At 52.6% G+C, this 21,314-nt stretch overlaps 3 protein-coding genes across 3 annotated transcripts in view; 2 read left to right on the top strand and 1 right to left on the bottom strand.

The window, feature by feature from the left end:
* Window positions 1–1,819: 1,819 nt before the first annotated feature.
* NPPB (natriuretic peptide B) lies at window positions 1,820–3,354 on the top strand. Its single transcript, XM_047790860.1, has 3 exons — window positions 1,820–2,082; window positions 2,330–2,585; window positions 3,141–3,354. Exons 1-3 carry the CDS (start codon window positions 1,960–1,962, stop codon window positions 3,155–3,157), a joined length of 396 nt encoding a protein of 131 aa, XP_047646816.1. The 5' UTR covers window positions 1,820–1,959; the 3' UTR covers window positions 3,158–3,354.
* Window positions 3,355–12,568: 9,214 nt separating this feature from the next.
* NPPA (natriuretic peptide A) lies at window positions 12,569–14,419 on the top strand. The gene is made up of 3 exons (XM_047790417.1): window positions 12,569–12,897; window positions 12,996–13,322; window positions 14,119–14,419. Exons 1-3 carry the CDS (start codon window positions 12,778–12,780, stop codon window positions 14,128–14,130), a joined length of 459 nt encoding a protein of 152 aa, XP_047646373.1. The 5' UTR covers window positions 12,569–12,777; the 3' UTR covers window positions 14,131–14,419.
* A 4,836-nt stretch (window positions 14,420–19,255) lies between these two features.
* Window positions 19,256–21,314, bottom strand: part of CLCN6 (chloride voltage-gated channel 6) — a 33,068-nt gene continuing 31,009 nt past the window's right edge. The window contains exon 23 of the mRNA XM_047791831.1: window positions 19,256–21,210. Coding sequence (XP_047647787.1) covers window positions 21,130–21,210 — 81 coding nt within the window. The 3' untranslated portion in view covers window positions 19,256–21,129. The remainder of the gene's footprint in view (window positions 21,211–21,314) is intronic.

The raw sequence follows: 21,314 nt of genomic DNA, 5'->3' as shown, positions 1-21,314 counted from the left end.
GGATTAAGAGATGTATTAGCAGGTATAAAACAATAAGACACAAAGATGTAATGTGGGGCACAGGGAACACACGTAATATTTTATAGCAACTTTTTTTTTTTTTTTTTGCTTTTTAGGGCTGCACCAGCAGCATGTGGAGGTTCCCAGGCTAGGGGTCCAATCGGAGCTGCAGCAGCCGACCTACAGCCACAGCCACAGCCACAACCATGCGGGATCTGAGCTGCATCTGCGACCAACACCACAGCTCACGGCAATGCCGGATCCCCAACCCACTGATTGTGGCCAGGGATCCAACAGGCATCCTCATGGATACTATTCGGATTCATTTCCACAGTGCCACAACAGGAACACCTATTATAACTTCAAATGGGATATAACCTAGAAAAGTATTGAATCATTATGTTGTCCTCCTGAAACTAATATAATATTATAAATCCATTACATGTCAATGACAAATAAAAAACCAAAATTATCAATTTAGGTGTAAAAGAGAAAAGAAAGCAGATTAATTTCTTTGAGCTCAGTTTCCTTATCTGAAAAGTGAAGAGCCATATAGTACTTTCCTCACTTGACCTGGACGATGCTCTTTTTGGGGGAAGATCTGCCTAGAGGTCCCCGCTCTGCTCCTTGATGTCCCTTTCTCTGCCTCTGTCACAACACATTTCCCTTCCTAAACAGTCCTGCTCCCTCATCCTGCTGCTTGCCAACACAAGTTATCTGGAAGGGGTGGCGACATCAGTCATGCACACCTTAGAGGGGATTTAATCTGCTGTGTCTCTTCCCAGAGCCATTTCCCCCGCTTTGGAACCCTATTTGTAATCACAGACAAGAGGCTCAGACCATCAGCAAGTGGAATTAGATCACGGATGACCAGATGAAGGAGGCATTGTGGAAGGAACTCGTCACATCCCTGGCGTCCCACCAAAGAGATAACCATCTTCCAGCCATCCTTGCTTTTTCCTTCCTGTGTCGGCTTGGTGGGAGAGAGGAGGTGTTGGCACCTGGATGCAATGTGACAGAAGGCACTCCTGAATGACTTCATCTCTGGGCTTTGCCTCTCAAAATTCCTGTCAAATCAACTCGACCCTTTAGGAGATGGAAGAAGGGTCAGCATTCCAGGAGTTCCTTGTCATACCCAGAGTTTTTAATCAGGTGACGTTGGAGAATTAGCATCCTAGTGCAGGAGAGTGTGAGAGGGCGGGTAGGGGGGTGTCAGACTTTCTCTTGCTCCTGCCAGAGGCTTGTCTTTCTGGCCAGATCTGGGTTGAGGCGCGTGAAACCTCTTGCGTTGTTGGAGCAGAGTGATCAGAACCACGGACAGCGGTCAGGGAGCCTGGGAGATGCGCAGCCAGGCAGCGTGCAGAAAGTAATTGGCGGGTGTCTTGCTACAGGCGGGGCGAGAAGACGCACTGCGGTGGTGGGGTGTTGGCTGGGGCTGTTCCCTCTGAGTCACCCAGTGCACCCTGCATTTGCGTCAGGTCTCAAAAAGCTGGAATTCTCTCTGCCCTCTCCAGGAATAGGGGTGGGGAGGAAAGAGGAAGGAGCTAAGGCCCTAAGGTTTTTGCAGGAAAGGAGAAAGCAAAAGAGGTGTCTCGCCCCCTTCCCTCCCACCTCGCATCCCCGAATCCCCTCCCTCCCCCACTGCAGCAAACTCCCGCCCCCGGCCAGGCCCTTTCCTATACAAGGCCTGTTCTCCCCAGCCTCCACCCCTCGGCGCGGAGAGGTGCATTCCCCCGCCCTGAGCTCACCGGGCCCAGCCGGAATGTGGCCGATAAATCAGAGATAACCCAAAGGGGCAGGGCCGGCCCAGCTCCCAGGACAGGGAATAAAAGGCTGTGATTGCCGGAGGATCCAGGGGAGCTCCTGCAAGCTGCTAGGAAGTGAAAAGTGAACCTGGACCCAGCTCAGCAGCAGCAGCGGCGGCAACAGGCAGCAGCCTCAATCCTCTCCTCCAGCCACATGGGCCCCCGGATGGCGCTTCCCTGCGTGCTCCTGCTCCTGTTCTTGCACCTGTTGCTGCTAGGATGCCATTCCCATCCACTGGGTGGCGCTGGCCTGGCCTCAGAACTGCCGGGGATACAGGTGAGCCCTGATGAACTGCTTAGATTTGGTTGGCTGGGAGGGCACGGACAGCAGCAACTAACGGGTCCCCACCTACTGTTCCAAGAGGGCTCTAACCTCCTTTGGGAACTAGTGATAAGGGGTTAGAAGGCAGCCAGGCTGGGGGGTGAGGACCCCGCTCCCAAGGCGGTTGGTTCGCTTCAGCACCATCAAGAGTGATGGGTCCAGGTGCGAGTTCCTGAGGCTCGGGCTCCCCCACCCATCCCAGGGGCTGCTGGACCGCCTGCGAGACAGGGTCTCCAAGCTGCAGGCGGAGCGGACGGACCTGGAGCCCCTCCAGCAGGACCATGGCCTCCCAGAAGCCTGGGAGGCGAGGGAAGCAGCCCCCACGGGGGTTCTTGGGCCCCGCAGTAGCATCTTCCAAGTCCTCCGGGGAATACGCAGCCCCAAGACGATGCGTGACTCTGGCTGCTTTGGGCGGAGGCTGGACCGGATCGGCTCCCTCAGCGGCCTGGGCTGCAATGGTGAGCACCCACCCCCATTCCCACTGCACGCCCCGGTTAGCATCACTTCTGGGTTTGATGTCTCTGGGGACCAAACTCCGAGAAAAGGACACCTGGATATCACTCTTTCTTGTTGCCCGTCCTCAAGGCCAAGGAGCACCTTCCTGGAAAGATTAAATTTGGACAGCATTCACTAGCATGACTATGAGTCCCCCACCCACCTTCTCACCACTCCCTGCCTCTCTCACCCAAGGCGGCAGAATCACCTTAGGATGTAAATTCCGTCATTGCCTGGCTGCCGCTCCTGGGAGCAAAAAGAGAACTAAACCTCTTCCCCCTGGTTTCCCCTCAACTGTCTGTGGCTGCAAAGGCAGAGGGTAGGATCACCAGGGTGAAGACAAGTCCCAGCTTACAAGGAGGAAACTCAGGTCCAGAAAGATGGATTATCCCAAAGCCCCAAACATCCAGTTCTGCTGAAGAAGGCGGGTGGCAGGGGTGGCACGTGGAGGGGGGAAGCCCAGGTCCTGCCCGCCTCTCACCCTAATGTCATCCTCACCCTCTCTCTCCCCCCCACAGTGCTCAGGAGGTACTGAGAAGTCCTGGCTGACAACCTCTGCGTCCGCTTCTCCAACGCCCCTCCCCTGCTCCCCTTCAAAGCAACTCCTGTTTTTATTTATGTATTTATTTATTTATTTATTTGGTGGTTGTATATAAGACGGTTCTTACCTGTGAGCACAATTTTTCCATGGTGAAATAAAGTCAACATTAGAGCTCTGTCTTTCGAAACTGACTTGCCTCCGTGTTTAATGCTCCGTGTTTAATGCTGAAAAAGAATCCAGCATTAAAAAGCAATCGGAATTCTCGAAGGTCCTCATGGCAGGGTGTCCTCATGGCAGGGTGGGGACACAGCCTCAGGGGCCGGTCAAGCAGCTGGTGGGGGGAATTTCTTTTCTTTAAGGGTTTTTCATGCTCTAAAATGTCTGTTAAGTAACGGAACACTTGAGCCGCTTCCCAGAAACTGCTTTGCAAAGCCTGACAGCTTCTCCCCGGGAGGTGAATGGGCCCTGGTGTAATCCTCTGAGAGGAGGGTGTGTGTCAAGGAATCTGTCTTCCCTCTGCCTGGAATTCTGCCATCAAATGACTCTGCCTGTGTTTGTTGTTTCCAGAAGGCCTAAGCGAAGCTCTCAGAGATTGGGGCAGGGTGTGTGTGTGTGTGTGTGTGTGTGAGAGAGAGAGAGAGAGAGAGAGACACACACACACACACCCACACACTGGCTCATTTGCATTCCTGATGGAGGCAAGCCCCCATCCTGCTCCAAACCTCAGGTTCAAACCTTCAATTCCTAATGTCACCTTGGAAAGGAGCTTCAAAACCCTGAGTTGAAAAGCATGTTCATTTTCTGAGCCTGCAAGTTCAGGAGTGTCTGATAAGAGGTCCAGCATTTTGGGGTGCCCCTCCCTTGGGCCCCCACACTGTCACTCCCCCTCTCCCTAAGAGAGAGAAGATCTTCGTTCTCAGGCAGAATAGGGGACAACACCAGAATCCGACGGTGATGCCGTCATCAGTGGGGAGTCCTGGTCAGGGTCCCTGCTCTGTCCCCTCAAGGTCCTGCGCCTTTGGCATTTTGGGTTCCAGGCATCCCGGGAGTTGCTGCTGAACGTGCACCTGCTTTCAGGCTCCCAGGCCTCAGCTGATGCCACTCCCTTTGCCTAGAATGTCTTCTACGATCCCAGCTCAGCAGAAAGTATGGGACCACTGATCTCCCCATTTTATGGATAAGAAAACTGAGACCCAGAAAAGAGAAACATGTTACTTGAAAGCATACAGCTGCTAAATGCCAGCGCTGGGTTGGAGCGAGATTCAGTGACTCTTGGGCCAGTGCTCCTGGCCTTAATTGCATGTGACAGCCTTTCTGCTGTTCTTGTTTGATGTTTCTTTGATTGAGAGGGAGCCAGAAATAGTGGGTCATTTTAACCCAGTGTGCGTCAGAGATTACAGATATCTAGTGAGATTAAGACTTAAAAAAGAAGGTTTGGGGAGCAACATACTGTCCAGTGTAAGTGTGAGCCAGCTTTGCCTAGTGTTTCTGACCCAGGGCAGCAATGAGTAATTAGCATAGTTAACATTTGTAAAGGCCACCTTATGTCCCAGGCACAGCTCCATGAACTCATACTGGTCCTCACGACTCTGAGAAAGAACTCATTATCTTTCATTTTACAGACGGGGAAACCGAGGCACAGAGAAGTGATGTGACTTGCTCAGGGTCACGCAGTTAAAAAGTGGCAGGAGTTCCCATTGTGGCTCAGTGGTAACTAACCCAACTAGGATCCATGAGGATGCGAGTTGGATCCCTGGCGCTGCTCAGTGGGCTAAGGATCCAGCATTCCCGTGAGCTGTGGTGTAGGTCGCAGACAGGGCTTGGATCTGGCATTGCTGTGGCTGTGGCGTAGGCTGGCAGCTGTAGCTATGATTCAACCCCTATCCTGGGAACTTCCATATGCTGCTGGTGCAGCCCTAAAAAGAAAAAAAAAAAAAAAGGCAGAGTCAGGATTCAAGCCCACACATGCTGGTCCAGCACCCAGGCCCCTAACCCCTGCACAGCCCAGCCTCTCCCAAGTCAGTGAATTAGGACTGCTGGTGGGAGGCAAGGTCACCCTGCTAATGGCGTCACTCCGTTCAACATTTGCAATTTGTGGCTGTTGCCTGTCGGCAGGTGAAGACAGAGTCCCCTCCCCTCCCCTGGCTCAAGTGATGAAGATAGACCCCTCCCAGAACACCCACTGTACAAACCCAGCCAGCACTTCAGAATTCTTCTAGGTGAGTCCAGCTTTTCCTTAAATAGGGCTCAGGTGGTAGAGTCTGTATGTATGCTATAGACACAGCCTGTTACTCAAGACTATTTCCCCAGGCAAAGGTCCAGGAAAGAGGACCTCCCCCCCAAAAAAACCCCACAAAAACCTGTGAAGGAACCAGATGTGACTTCTGAAGGGTGGAGAGTGGGTGGCCTGATGTACCCAATGGAGTGACACTGAGTTCCCCCTGTGTTTAGTTGTTTGTGGTCAGCATTGTGGCACCTGCACCATCTCTGGATGCCCTTTAAAATCAGCCCTCCCTGGGAGTTCCCATCATGTTGCAACAGAAACGAATCTGACTAGGAACCATGAGGTTGCAGGTTCGATCCCTGGCCTTGCTCAGTGGGTTAAGGGTCTGGCGTTGCTGTGAACTGTGGTGTCGTTTGCAGACATGGCTCCAATCTTGTGTTGCTGTGGTGTAGGCCGGCAGCTGTAGCTCTGATTCCACCCCTAACCTGGGAATCTCCATATGCCACAAGTGTGGCCCCCAAAAAGCCAAAAAAAAAAAAAAACAAAAACAAAAACAAAAACAAAACCAGCCCTCCCTAATCTCTGACCTTGACCCCTTCAAATATATCCCCGTGTAGCTATAGCCATGACCTTAACGCCCTGACTTCCCTATCATCAACCTCGTCCTCCAAAGACACTGCTGGATTATGTATCTCAGTGGATGCTTGTCAGAGTTATCTACACAGAAAGATATGTTAGTGGACACAGACACAAGGAGACCAAACTCATGGCTTCACAGTGGGAAGGAGCTTTAGCAGAGGGTAAACTGGCTTTGCTGGGTCTCCAGTGTCGAGATTACTGATGGCCTGAACATGCCACCTCATGTTGATGATTCTGCGTTTCTCTCTCTACCCTCCTTGTGGCAGCTTTGACCCTTCTATGGAGGATTCGAGGCAAGAAAAAAAAATGCATTTTATTTTCCCACAGAACTAGATCTAAACAAAATCATGAACTTGGTGTTGTGCCTTTGTTCATGTTGCAGTTCTCAGCCTTCAATTCCTGTCTGGAGGATTTTTCATGCAATCAGTGCTTTTCCACTAAATGGCCCATTTTCCCCGTGGAGTGAAAAGACAGGTTCTTGTACAGCTGCCTGGGCATCCTGGAACATTTCTGAGAAATGGCACTTGCTCCCAGTCTTGTGCCTCTGGTGTCCTGTCTCCAGAAGTGCCAAGCACAGCCCCTGCCCTCGATGCTTCAGGGTGCACCAGCCCTAATTCCATCCAGAGCATCGTCCTTTCCTGCCTGAGGACTTTCTCTGGAAGCTGGAGCCCAGTTCCTGAGGGCAGACAGAAAGTGCTGGAGAACTGACATGGACCAGGAGCAGAATTCAGCCCACACAGGTGGTGTGCCTCTTTTGCTGGTGCCCAGGGTTCTCTGGGGGGTGGGGTGGGGAGTTAAGCTCGAACCGCTCGCAGTGATCCAGTGATCGCTAAACACCCTCTCCGTGGTCAGCTCCCCATTCTCCTGCCAATATTGCCTGGGATTGTCTCCAAAACAAACTGCTTTGCTCAAATATTTGTCTCAGATTCAGGAGAACCCAAACGGAGACACACCTGAATGAGTAAACCTTCTCCCAGGGCTCCACCCTTGATGACGTCAGCCCTTGGAATCTTTCTTGACTCTGTTTTTTGGCTGGAACCACCCAGGCAGGTATGTCTACTCCTCCTTCCCTCACCACTTAGGCCACGGTTGGATGTTGGTGCATCAGCTTCCTAACTGGCCTCCCTGGCTCAGGCTCTCCAATCTGGTTCTTCCTGCATCAGGGGGAGAGAGCCGGAACGTCATGCCTTAGCCTGAGGGTGACTCCCCCTCCACGTAGGCTCCCAGGGAGGGCAAGGTGCAGGGGTGGGCACTCAGGTATGTCCCTGGTTCTTGTGCTGGCAGGGATGTTGGCGAATCAGGGTCGCTGTAGATGTAGTTAGTTAAGATGAGGTCAGGCTGAAGTAGAGTGGGCTCCTCATCCAGTATGACTGGTGTCCTTGTAAGAAGCAAAGAAACACAGAGAGGGAAGATGGCCATCTGATGGCAGAGGCAGAGACTGGAGCCATGCACCTGCGTGTCAAGGAATGCCAAGGGTTGCCGGCAGCTACCAGAAGCTGCGAAAGACAAGGAAGCCTCCTTCCTTACAGGGTTTAGGGGGAGCCTGGCCATGCCGACACTCTGCTTTTGAACTCTAGCCTTCAGAACTGGGAGACAGTATACTCTGTTGTTTTAAGACACCCAGGTTGTGGTATTTCGTTATACCAGCCCTAAAGATCCAGTGAAGAACCCTCATCTTTTTCTCTCCTCATAGACTGTTCCAAGGTGCTGGATTCCATGAAGTCTGCTGATGATGTCCAGCATGACCTGCCAGTAAACCAACCAACCAACCAGTAAACCAACCAACCAACCAACCAACCAACCAGTAAACCAACCAACCAACCAACCAACCAACCAACCAACCAACCAACCAAATAACCACTAAGCTGTTTTGCAAAGCTATGACCAGCTTGGTAACATAACACTCTGTGGTTGTTCTTTCCCCTTCCCGTGGTGGGCAGCCCCTAAGACCGACCCCAGGGATGCTCACCTCCTGGTATTCATGCCCTTGGTGATCCCCTCCCTTTAAGCATGGGCTGGACCTAGTGACTCACTTCCAAGATAAGACTACACAGAGGTGGTGGTTTGTACAGTCTCTCTCTACATAAAGGAAGTCAGCTGCATCGCCATGGAGAGGCCCAGGTGGCGAGGAACTGACACCTCCAGCCTCAGTAAGGGCCTGAGGCCATCACCAAACAGAGGGCGAGCTTGAGAACAGATACCCAGCCAAGCTTTGAGAGGACCACAGCCCTGGCTAACATCTTAATAGCAGCCTATGCGAGCTCTGAGCAAGGGCCACTCAGCCAAGCAGAGCCAGATTCCTGGTGCACAGAAACTATTAGATAACAGATGTGTGTTGTTGTTGTTGTTTTGTCTTTTTTTTTTTTTTAAAGGGCCGCACCTGCACCATATGGAGGGTCCCAGGTTAAGGTTGAATTGGAGCTGTAGCTGCCAGCCACAGCCACAGCCACAGCAACTCAGGATCTGTGCTGCATCTGCGACCTACACCACAGCTCACGGCCATCCCGGATCCTTCACCCACTGAGCAAGGCCAGGAGTCAAACCATCACCCTCATGGAGGCTAGTCAGGTTCATTACCACTGAGCCAAAGTGGGAACTGCTAAGGTGTGTGGTTTTAGGTTGTTAGAGTTTGGGGTAGTTTGTCACCCAGCGATAGGTGACTAATACACTACCTCATGTTCCTTTTCCCCTCATTCTTGCTTTTCTTGAACTAGAACCCCAATGAAACTTTAGCAAATGAACTTTTGCCTTGGGCCTTTTTTTTTTCCAGTTCCAGTGACCTCCACATCATACCAAAGAAACGGAACATCATTTTCTTTTTTTCTTTTATGCCCCGATCTGCGGTATATGGAAATTCCTGGACCAGGGGTCGAATTGGAGGTACGGCTCTCTACACCACAGCCACAGCCATGGCAACACTGGATCTGAGCCCCATCTGCCACCTATACTGCCATTTGCAGCAAACATCAGGTCCTTAACCCACTGAGCAAGGCCAGAGATTGAAACCATGTCCTCATAAGCACTATGTTGGGTTCCTAACCTGCTGAGCCACAACAGGAACTGCTGAACATCATTTTCAAAGTCAGAAGCCACCACCCCTAAATATGTTCCAGTGTCCTACTCATTTTTCCCAACAGGGGCTTCTGCTTTAGACAGTTTAGGTCTGAGAGACTCCTGCCATGAATGTGATGGGTTTTCCATACCAGTTTTGCCACATGCATGACATGGCTGAGCCCTCATGGCTCCGTGAAGCAGCCCACAGCATCCTCATGGAGGGTCATGAACCCCAACTCGGCTGGAAACTGGAGACACCCCAGTTCTGGGATTCTCCCACCCATTTGCAATCTTCATTTCCTCATATGACTAAGACCACTTCTTTCCAGTAATAAGGAAGGAAATAAAGGCTTTTGATTTTTCAGCCAAGTGGGAGAGGTGGGGGTGGGGGGTGGATCTGGTTTTCTGTGCCTTTAGCTACATTTTTTTTCTCACTCCTACAGGCTGGCTTCTAAACACCCCATTAAATATCAACCACTTCACACACACTCTCCCCAAAGGGGAGCATGGGCATGGAAATGAAGCTGTTATTCATTTCAGGCTCAAATCAAGGGCTTTAATAGGGCTTTAATAGTTAATAGGTTGGGGGGTTGGGGCAGCATGTGTGTTGGGGGATTGTCTGTGTTTTCCCTGGGCCCTGTTAACGCAGGAGGTGGTGTTGGCTATATACAAAGCCCGCAGGGCAGCAAACCTGAACATTCTTTTTCTTGCCACACGCCCTCTGCCAAAAAACCAAAGGCAATAGAAGAAACTCAATAAACGACACTTGTGTCCCACTCCAGTTTCACTTTGGAGGAGGAAAAATAATTTATTCTTTTAATTTTTATGTATTTATTTTTATGGCTGCAGGGGCAGCACATGGAAGTTCCCAGGCTAGGAGTCAAATCAGAGCTTCACCTGTCAGCCTACGCCTCAGCCACAGCAATGCCAGATCGGAGCCACGTCTTTGACCTACGCCAAAGCTCATGGCCATGCCAGACCTTTTAACCCACTGAGCGAATCCCTGGCCTCATGGATACTAGTCAGGTTCTTAACCCGCTGAGCCACAACGGAACTCTGAGGAAAAGTAATTTTAATGAAAGAAGCTGAGGAGAATTCTGAAATTCTCCTTCTGGAACCTTGGATGGGACTTCTACTTTCTCTTGGGTCACCTATGGATGTCAGAAGGCATGGCTCAGGACACAGGACACAGGACACAGGACACAGGAACAGCATCAGCCCTCAGAGGCCAAGCCATTGCAGAGGAAGTCATGCCCACATCAAAGCCTCTCAAAGGGCATCTCCAGGGGACCAGCTGTGTGACGCATGTGGCAAGGAGCATCAGTTCCCCAGGGCGCCTGCTCACTGAATCCTCTGCTAATAATAACCCTGCCGGTGCCGGAGCAATTAAGCTGTGAGCACATTCCAGAGGCGCATCCGGAGACAGCGGCTCTAGGCCCCCAGAGCCCCTACTCAGAATGGCACCCATTTTAGATTTCACGTTGAGTTTGCTTGGCCCAAAACAGTTAGCAAAGAGGGCGCCTTTCTCCTCTAGAATAGAACCTCCCTGGACACCCCAGGTGGCCTCTGGCCACATAGTGCCCCATTCCCTGCCCTCTCACTGTGCCAGGGAGTGAGCAGAGCCAGGGGAGGGTCCGGCCGGGACAGAGCTGGTCATTCCACCCGCATTTCCTGGGTTTCTTCAGGATAGACTGAGACATGTCAGGTGTGTGAATAGGTGGTAGGGCTTGGGCGTGGTGCTTTCCTGAGCCAGTCCACATACTCACACACTTGCCAAGCATGCAAAGCCACAGCCCCAGGTCGGGGGAAAGTGAGGAGGTGCACAGAGTCATCCCGAGGGACCGGGACGAGGGCAGGGTTTAATCGGAACTGTGTCGAAAGGGCTTATTAAGGAAGCATCCTACAAAGAGGCAGCAGGGCCTGTGAACTGGGTGGAGAATAAAGACACCAGTGTCAGACCTAGGGTTCAAGTCCTGGTTCTGCCCGGTGATGAGTGACGCTGGGCAGGGAACAGACACTCTCCGTCTCAGTTCTGTCCCTCTGGGAATGGGGACCATATCCTGGAGCTGGTGATGAAAAGGAGAGAATCCACATATAGCTCTCAGCCCAGTGTCTGGCACATTCCACCCAACCAATAAAGACAACCATGGTGAGCGCCATGCAATTAGATAGTAATTCACACTTTAGAATTTGCTCACCTATTCATAGCTCTTTGGAGCCGCGTTTGGGGCTGCACTGCTGGGCTCTCCTCCCTTCAAGTGCAGGATCGCCCCCAGAATACGTTGCATCAAAGAGTGTGCAGCATTGAGTGCAGTGAATGGAGGCCCCTCCTTAAATGTGGACAAGCTCACCCCCTGGTGTTTCTCTTGTGGGGGGGGGAGCGGAAATGGCGGTCTCAGGGACTTATCGCTTTCTTGGCCTCAGAGAAGGATGTGGGTGGCGTTAAGGGAAACTGCATGGACCCTGGTTGTCTCCCACCCTCACTCCATCAGCCAACTTTGCCTGGGAGCTTGCCTGGGATCTTGCCTGGAAGGTGTGAGGCCCTCCATGCTTCAAACCCAGAGGCTGAGCTTCTCCAGATGCCGGAGAGTTCCCACAGTGGCTCAGTGGCAATGAACCCAGCTAGTATCCATGAGGATGCGGGTTTGATCCTTGGCCTCGCTCAGTGGGTGAAGGACTTGTTGTTGCCGTGAGTTGTGGTGTAGGTCACAGATGCAGCTCAGATCTGGTGTTGCTGTGACTATGGGTCGGCGGCTGCAGTTCTGATTCAGCCCCTAGCCTGGGAACTTCCATATGATGCAGGTGTGGCCCTTAAAAGCAAAAAAAAAAAAAAAAAAAAGGCAAATGCCAGCATCCTCTCAGGGCGCATTTCCTGCAGCACCTCGGAGGGAGCTGTGCGGGGGTGAGATTTGCAGAGCGATGACCACGTTCCCCAAACTCTTCTGGGTGTTTGTATTTGGGAGCAGGGTTCTTGGGACATTTGTCACATTTAGTTCCGGCTGACTTAGGACTCTAAAAAAGTCCTCTGTCTTCACCTGATGGCTGAGAGTGACAGCCAGGGAGCAAGGGCAGCCCTGTGGAGGGAAAGGCCTGCCCTCCCCATCCAGGAGTCAGGTGTGAGGTCAGCTGGAGCATCTGGACTAATTTGTCCCTAGCCGCTGGCTGCCTGCCATTTCCTCCTCTCCCGCCCTTATTTGGAGCCTCTGACAGCTGAGCCGCAAACCAGCGGGGGAGCTGGGTGCCAGCCAGCCGTCACCCTGTGCTTCCCTGCCTGGGTCCCGTTGCCCAGGAGAAAGAAGCCTGAGGCATCGCTGGGAGATAACCAAGGACTCTTTTTCGCTCTTCTCACACCTTTGAAGTGGGAACCTCTTGAGGCAAATCAACAAGAATGTGGCTCTTGCAGCTGAGGGTCCCGGGGGTTGTTGGGGCTGCTCAAGGTGGAGGGGCTGTGACAAGCTGGCTGGACTGATAACTTTAAAAGGGCATCTTCTGCTGGCTCCTCACTCAGCGGCTTTATCACTGCAAGTGACAGAATGGGGAGGGTTCCATCCCTCTTGCGCTCTCAGAGAGCCTGGGGGCTATAAAAGAGGCAGCTCAGGGCAGCTGGGAGACAGAGACGGACGAAAGCCAGGAGGGGGAGACCAGAAAGGAGAGGGAAGAGGAGCAAGTGGCAGACCACTCCCTGACCGACGCCAGCATGGGCTCCTCCACCATCACCGTGAGCTTCCTCCTCGTTCTGGTGTTTCAGTTCCCAGGGCAAACCAGAGCGAACCCTGTGTACGGCTCCGTGTCCAATGCGGACCTGATGGATTTCAAGGTAGGGCCAGGAAAGGGGCACAGTTTGGGGTGAGGGGACTTTGGGACCTGGTGCCTGTCAGTAAGATCTCTCCCTTTCCCGCTCTTCCTTTTATCAAGAATTTGCTGGACCACTTGGAGGACAAGATGCCTTTAGAAGATGAGGCTATGCCCCCACAAGTACTAAGTGAGCAGAATGAGGAAGTGGGGGCCCCTCTCAGCCCCCTTTTGGAGGTACCTCCCTGGACCGGGGAGGTGAACCCAGCCCAGAGAGATGGGGGTGCCCTGGGGCGGGGCCCCTGGGATGCTTCCGATAGATCTGCCCTTCTGAAGAGCAAGCTGAGGGCACTGCTTGCTGCCCCTCGGAGCCTGCGGAGGTCCAGCTGCTTCGGGGGTAGGATGGACAGGATTGGAGCACAGAGTGGACTGGGCTGTAACAGCTTCCGGGTAAGAGAAACCAGGGGTGGAAATGGGACGGGGAGGAAGGACATGGGGTTTCATTGATGTTCAGGCCTTGTGAAAGAGTACCACTAGGGATGCCCTCAGCAGGAGAGGGATCAGCATTAAGGCTCATTCTCTTTGGGGAGTTCCCGTCGTGGCGCAGAGGAAACAAATCCAACTGGGAACCATGAGGTTGTGGGTTTGATCCCCGGCCTTGCTCAGTGGGTTAAGGATCTGGCGTTGCCGTGAGTTGTGGTGTAGGTCACAGACAAGCCTCAGATCTGGCCTTGCTGTGGCTGTGGCACAGGCCGGTGGCAATAGCTCCGATTCGACCCCTAGCCTGGGAACCGCCATATGCCTCTGGTGCAGCACTAAACAAACAAACAAAAACAAAAACAAACAAACGAAAAAAACACATTCTCTTTGAAATTTCTGCGCTAGCTGGGTGGGAGCTCCGTGACTCTCGGAACAATGACGTCATCCTCAGCTAGAGCCTGCTGAGAAATGATAGGCAAAAAAGAAGTTCCTTGCCATGAGCCCTGGGAAATTAAAAAATTCACCTTCTTCTGGCTGATTGGCATTTTATGCTCCTCCCCAAATTGTCAGATCCCCCCAAAATGGAAATTTACCAGGATCGACTTTACTAGCTCCTCATGTCAATTCGTTTACCAGTTCATGCAACTCAGGCAGTCCAGTCGTTGGGCTGGAGAGGGGGCCGGAGGAAGTAAGAATTGTCCTATGAAGCTGACTTTTCCAGGAGAGCCAGGTCCCCAAGCCAAACACGTTTCTGTTCTCTTTATAGTACCGAAGATAACGCCAGGGAGGAAAAGGCGAGCCAGGCCCCGGCCAGACTTGGAGAGACCCTCATCCCCTGGGGTCTCTCTCTCATCTTTGTCCCGTCTCGTTGCCGTCAAGTTGAGGTGTGAAGAGCACCCGATTCAAGGGACAGCCTCCTGTCAACATGTCTCACATTTTAGGCTAAATGTAAAGTGATTTCATTGCGGCTTCTCCACCTCTCCCACTCATGCGTTAAATTTTAGTCACCTGTTAACTGACATTGGTTTCAAAACCAATAAACTTCAGCACCACGGACAGACGCTGAAGGCTGTGGTTGGTCTGATTTCTTTCAACTCCTGAAAGGAGTTTAGTCTGCTATTCCTTGTCATTTTACCTTTCCTCAGAGTGAAGAATGCTCAATTCCTTTCCCCCTCCTTTGTAAAAAATAATAAAGTTATTTTGGGGTGCAGTTTTATTTTATGCTCACAGCAAAGCTGAACAGAAAGTAGAGATTTCTCATGTAACCCTGGCCACCACCGATGCACGGGCTCCTCAATTATCAACATCCCCCCCCCCCCCAGAGTGGGACATACGTTCCCATCGACGTACCTGCACTGACACAGCAGAGCCACCCAATGTCCACAGTTCACAGAGAGGTCATTCTTGGTGGTGTATATTCAATGGGTTTGCACAACTTTGGGCTCCCTTCATTCCTCTGTGTATGGGTGTTTGCGTGTGTGTGTGTTTAGGGCTTGGGGACTCAAAACACAGCTCTTAACCTGCCTTCATGCTCACTGCCACCTCACCATGGATCTTGAAAAATCCCCAGGAGACCCAAAGGGTATTTATCTTTACTCAGATGTGCTCACATTTAGGGTACTTATTTATTGAAAAAGAAAAGTTACAAATATCAGGGCTTTTTTTTTTTTTCTTTTTATAGTTGCACCTGTGGCATATGGAAGTTCCCAAGCTAGGGGTTGAATCAGAACTGCAGCTGCCTACATCACAGACAGAGCAACGTGGGATTCCAGCTCCATCTGTGCCCTATGCCTCAGCTTGTGGCAACTCTGGGTCCTTAATCCACTGAGCGAGGTCAGGGATTGAACCTGCATCCTCACGGACATTTATGTCAGGTTCTTAACCCTCTGGGCTACAACAGGAGCACCTAGGTTTTTTTTTTTTTCTAATTACATCTAAAGTAGTTTGTACTTGATAGATCGTTCTTGCACACCTAGTATTTTTTGGTTTCAGTTATTTATTTTTTTTTTAGAGGCAATATATTTAAAACGAGGATCCTGGGAGTTCCCATTGAGGTGCAGCAGAAATGAACGCGACTAGTGCTCATGAGGACGCAGGTTCGATCCCTGGCCTCGCTCAGTGGGTTAAGGATCTGGCATTGCTGTGAGCTGTGGTGTAGGTCACAGATGCGGCTTGGATCTGGCATTACTGTGAGCTGTGGTGTAGGTCACAGATGCGGCTTGGATCCAGCGTTGCTGTGGCTGTGGGGTAGGCCGGCAGCTGTAGCTCTGATTCGACCCCTAGCCTGGGAAATTCCATATACCACAGGTGCAGCCCTAAAAACCAAAAAAAAAAAAAAAAAAAAAGAGGACCCTAGCTGTTCTCTGACACCTTTTCACTTAGTGCTGCAGCTGAGTGAATGGCACTTTTATTTATTTTTTTGTTTTTTGTTTTCTTTTTTTTAGGACCACATCTTCGGAAGCTCCCAGGCTAGGGGTTGAATCAGAGCTGTAGCTGCCAACCTACACCACGGCCACAGCAACTTGGGATCTAAGCCTAGTCTGAGAAATACACTACAGCTCAAGGCAATGCCAGATCCTTAACCTGCTGAAGGAGGCCAGGGATTGAACCCGAGTACTTATGTATACAAGTCAGGTTCGTTACCACTGAGCCACGATGGAAACCCCTGGTTATTATTATTATTATTTTTTATTTCTTTTTTTTGCCAAGCCCAAGGCACGCAGAGGTTCTGGGGCCAGGGACTGAACCCGAGCCACAGCAGTGGCCACACCGGGTCCTTAACTAGGGAACTCCACACTTTTAGTTTTAGGAAGAGTGAGCAGAGTATTTGAGTTTAAAAACAGCAAGATGAAGAAAGAAATGTTGTTATGCTGACCAACTGCAAGTTCATGTGCCTTCTGGGCACTAAATTGAAAGATTAGCCACCGGCTTTCCCAAATTCGGGTCCAAAGCATTTGGACTTGGAAATTTTACCGAGGTGGGGGCCACTGGAGGAGATGTCATTTCTCTGTGCCTGCTTTTGAAAGGGGTGTTGCCTACACACCAGGTCCTGGGCTCACCCACAACGGGGAGCGGTGCTGACCTATTTGCCCACTTCTTCCCCTCAACACCTCATTCTCCGTTCAGATTTTATGCCGCCCCCCACCTTCGCTTCCCAGCCCTTATTTATGCTGTACCCCTCACCTAGAACAGCCTTTACCCAGTGCCCCCAAGAGCATTTTACTCATTCTTCAAGGCTCGTGGAGAACGCCACTTCTTCCCTGAAGCCTTCCCTGACTGCACATGCCCAGGACGAAGCAAAGTGCCTCACTGGCAGCATGTTACAACCATCATATGACTATCAGCACACACCACACACCACACTCTGCCTGGATGTGCAATTGTGTCCGTGCCCCTCAACTGCAAGTTCCTTGAGGGCAAAAGCCCTTCAGCAGCCCCTGGCACAGCAGAGGCTGCAATTGTCCTGATCTTGTACAGAAATTGAGAAAACAGGAGATAAAGTAGCAATCTGCTTCTTGGTGGAGGGAAGGGGGGGGGCGAGAAATGAAGGATGGTTAGGGAGGGAGCTGGCCGAAGAACTCTAACATAACTACGTCAATAAAAATGTTATGTGGACTGTGAACAGAGGGTGGAGAGGAAGGAAGAAGCTTCTGTCCAGAGCTGGCTCCTGAGGTCCGGTGCTGGGGGAGTGGAGCTGCTGGGAGGGGAGGCCTGGGAGCTGGGCTTGCTGCCAAGATGTCACAATGACACAGCTGGGTTTTCACGGGAGACACCCCAGAACCCAGAGGACACTTGGGGATGAGTGAGTGAGGTGGGGGGGATGGTGTGTGGGGGGGCTGGGTGGAGGAGAGAATGAGTAGGTGGGGACTGGGTGGAGGGAATGAGGGAAGGGGGGGCCTGGTGGAGGATGAGTGGGGTGGGGGGAAGGGGGGGTGAAGGAGGGGATGCATGGAGGGGGAGCTGGGTGGAGGAGGGGATGAGCGGGGCGGGGGGTGGGGGAGTGGGTAGAGGAGGGAATGAGTAGGTGGGGGCTGGGTGGAGGAGGGATGAGCCGGGTGGGGGGTGGGGGGGTGGGTAGTGGAGGGAATGAGTAGGTGGGGGCTGGGTGGAGGAGGGATGAGCTGGGTGGGGGGTGGGGGGATGGGTAGTGGAGGGAATGAGTGGGTGGGGGCCGGGTGGAGGGGCCTGAGTCCCCTGAGGCCGTTTCTGCTGCTGATGGGAACCTGATGTGAAGCAGATCAACGAGAGACCAAGAAACTTCTGTTTCTGGCAGAACCCATCGTGAGCAGAGAGCAATGACAGATGGCAGTGGAAGCGGGCGTCGAGGTCTCAACCCTGCACCGAGTCCATCCCTTCTGGTGGGACATCAGGGGAACCTGCCCTTGGGGCAATTTCCTAAACACAGCACCGTCAGGACACCGTAGGGGTCAGGAATCAGAATGGGTTCCCAGCGGTTGCGAGGCCAAGGGGGCGGCAGGAGGTGAGGATCTGTACCCACGGCCCAGCACTGTCCATCTGCAGGCAGAGCGGGAGAGGGTGGGCAGCGTGGTTTTGGCTCAGACCCACAGGACCAAAGTTGTTCTCAAACAGAGTCCTGCTGGGAGCTATGGAGACCGGAGGCGGAGAGCCCCTCTTCAGCGGGCAATTTCTGTATCTTAGAGAGGAGGGGGGGGGTGAAATAAAAACCAAGCACGCAAACCCCTGGAGAAAGCGCGCGTGGAGCCCAGAGGATGACGGAGACGGATAAAGACGTTTTATTCTGATGTGTTATGGTTACAACGAGAACTTCCAAGTTCCAACAGTCAAATACACATAGAATTTTACAAATTAAAAAAATACAATTTATATACACAGTGGAATTAGCTAACATTACTGTATAAACAAACAGTGCAAACAAAAAAAGAGGAAGCTGCTACTGTCGAAGTGACCAAGGTCCCCGAGCTGGGGGCACTACTGCCTGTCAATACTGCGGGGTCCCTGGTGGGGGGCGGTGTCTGACCTGTCTTGTCACCGAGGAGGGCCAGGTCAGCATGTGACTTTGCAAGAGATACGTCATCTGGTCAGCTGGGTCCAGCAGGCAAGTGTCCATTAAATGAGGTCATGAGCACATCACCCCCAGAGCACAAAGGTCCACTCTTGCACCCCCGTCCCCCTCACCTCGGCTGGAGAAACAGAAAACCACCGCTGGCCAACCCTAGACCCAGCCCCACAGACTTCTGCTTACTGAGGTGCCGTGTCCCCGGCAGGTGACTGGGCTGGTAACAGGTGAGACGTGGAAATGCGAGTTTCTAACCAGCAGAAATCAAAAGAGAGCGGCTTACGGGGACTTTATTCCCGGTGGATTGGTGGCTGTCTTTGGGCTTGTCTGGGAAGGGCAGATACCGAAAGAGGACAGGAAATAAGGCATCTTTCCCAGGGGGTGGGGTGGCGGCTGGGTGGGGTCATCCTTGGCGGCCGTCTGGTCCGCTTGGGGGAGTGGGCGTTTGCACTCTGCCGTGTCTCTGGGCCACACGGATGGGGGACACAATAGCTGTTGACTTAAACACAGCGTGATATGCAGAAGGGATAAATCCCAACACTCAGGGCCTGTGACCCTGCCCCCTGGAGGTGGGACTCCCTGCAGGACTTCATTTCCGCCAACTTTAGGAAGGGGAAGCGGGGGGAAGCGGGGAGCAGGTTCCTGGGATGGATGGTCACGCCATTTGCCTGATTTGGGCAATTGGTTTCCTTCTTCTTCTTCTTCTTTTTTTTTTTTTTTTGGCTTTTTAGGGCCGCACCTGCAGCATAAGGAAGTTCCCAGGGTAGGGGTCAGATTAAAGGTGCAGCCGTGACCTACGCTGCTGCCTGCGGCAATGTTGGATCTTTAAGCTACCCAGGGATTGAATCTACAACCTAATGGATACTAGTCGGGTTCTTAACCTGCTGAGCCACATGGGAACTCCTGGTTTCCTTCTTAATTAAAAGAAAAAATACGGTGGTCAAGCTCTGAATGCTGCCTTAAAATTTGTGGCAGCCGGCTGAACACAATCACGATGAGAAGGCCTTGCCTTTTTGGTCCATGTGATTTCTCAAACTATTTATTGGGAGTTTCATCTCCGTTTTGTAACTCAGGTCCACCCACGGAAGCTGGAAATTTTATAGGTCAAAGAGATAAGAAAATGCGGAGAATGGAGGGGCCCGCGTCAGCTGGGAAGGACGCTGAAGCAGGCTCTGGCGTGGGCAGAGCAGGGCCCGAGATGGCGTGGAACACAGACCTGAGCCAGCAAAGCCGGCTGACGCCCACGCCAGGGCTGAAAGGGAGTCTGGGCATCAGAAGTTGGGAGACTGAGGGAGGGAACGACGGCTCTGCGGGGCTGGGCACGGAGGCCCTCAGCCAACGTCTGTGTCTGAAAAGAAACCTAACTACACGCACAGGAGTGAGTCTCGAAGCACATCAGCCACAGGGCTGCTCCGTGGGCCTAAGGTGCTGCCGGTGCGTAGAGAAGAGCCAAGTGGGTGCAAAGGCCTGCCACCCCCATGTTTACTTTGGGTGCCTGCTCAGAGAGGACCAGCCAGCCCAGGGGAAGCTTAGTCACTGAAACGGAGAGGGAGGCTTCCTATGTTTGATGCTAAAGCCTTGGGGCGCGTGCTGGCAGGATGCATCTCCCCTCCCTGGCACAACCCCAGGAGTTTCCACTGCTGAGCCTCTCAGAAGCCTGGGGATGGTCAGCGGCAGGGGAGGGAGATGCTGGTGAAGGGCCGACGTGCTCTTCCTGGAATAAAGAGCTGTTCTATGTCACATGCTGGCTTCTTAAGCCACATCATGTACATTAGTGGTCACTGGGTCAGGATTCTCGCCGTTCCATCTTACAAATAACTGCCACTCCGCAGACTCAGGTGAAGCAGCTTTACCCAAGGGTCCCCTACTCTTAGGGCTGATGCCAAGACCCTCTGGGGCTGCGGCTGCTTCACCAGAAGGATGTTGGTAGAACTTAAGGAAAGTTTGGTAATTCGATGGAGGAGAAAAGGACCAGGTGAAGACGTGGCACCAGAAGGCCGAGCATTAATGTGGAAAATGGAGACAGGAAGCGGAAATGCTGGGTGAAACAAGGGCAGAGGCAAACCTGACCCCGTGGTCAGATTCACTGCTGAGAGATTATTAGTGGGATTTGAACGCTTTGTGCTTTGGAGGGTGTTGGTTCCAGGGAGAGTCACACGGCCGGGGCGAGACCAGACCACCGGCTCACACCCAGAAGCAGAACTTCCCTTCCAGTGAACTGATGAAGAGGCCAACTTAAGAGCCCCAGGGAAGGGGGCCTCCCTGGAACACGGGTGATCTGCTCAGGGCCCAAGTCCTCAAGTCAGTCACCCGTCTCATTCTGTGACTGGCGTCCCCCCAGTGTTTACCTTGGTCAGAGTCCCTCCCATGACGGTGTAAGGCAACAGCTGGGTCCCCAGGAAAGCAGCAGAGTGTCACCCTCCAGTAGGGTGGGTCTTAGTGCGGCGGGGAGGAGGGGCTGCACCACCACGGACGGTGGGGACACAGGGAGGAGGAGACGGGAAGGTACTTGCTGAGAAGTCAGACAGGTCTGAAGCCTAGTGGTCCAGTGCCACCCCAGGATCTCTGACCGGCCAAGTGTCTGATGATTGTAGGCTTTCCAAGCGGGTGGGAGACTGGGAATCTTCCGTGCTGGGGACAGCCTGCCCGACCAGCCACGACATAGCACGAGCTGCTGCCTCCCCGGGCGGCTCCCGGAGGGGACAGGCCTGCATGTGGTGGCGAGGCCAAGCCGGGCCGTCAGAGAGTCTGGTAGTGCTGCCGCAGCCGGGCCTGCAGAAACTCGTATGTCAGGTTGTGTCGAGTGATGACCCCAACGATCTAGGACGAGGTAAAAAAAAAACCCAAGTCACCTGCAGAGTGGCACCACTGGGACGAGAATGGGAGTGAACGGTACTCCCCCGGCCTGTCTCAACAAGCGGTGT

This window comes from Phacochoerus africanus, chromosome 8 (genome assembly GCF_016906955.1).
Source record: "Phacochoerus africanus isolate WHEZ1 chromosome 8, ROS_Pafr_v1, whole genome shotgun sequence".
Classification (NCBI taxonomy): Eukaryota; Metazoa; Chordata; class Mammalia; order Artiodactyla; family Suidae; genus Phacochoerus; species Phacochoerus africanus.
This window is presented reverse-complemented; position numbering and strand designations above follow the sequence as displayed.

Bases quoted from the DNA above. Each gene is read 5' to 3' on its own strand.
- NPPA (XM_047790417.1), top strand. From the start codon at position 12,778: ATGGGCTCCTCCACCATCACCGTGAGCTTCCTCCTCGTTCTGGTGTTT. The intron at 12,898-12,995 runs GTAGGGCCAGGA...CCTTTTATCAAG, and splicing joins CGGACCTGATGGATTTCAAG to AATTTGCTGGACCACTTGGA.
- NPPB (XM_047790860.1), top strand. From the start codon at position 1,960: ATGGGCCCCCGGATGGCGCTTCCCTGCGTGCTCCTGCTCCTGTTCTTG. The intron at 2,083-2,329 runs GTGAGCCCTGAT...CACCCATCCCAG, and splicing joins CAGAACTGCCGGGGATACAG to GGGCTGCTGGACCGCCTGCG.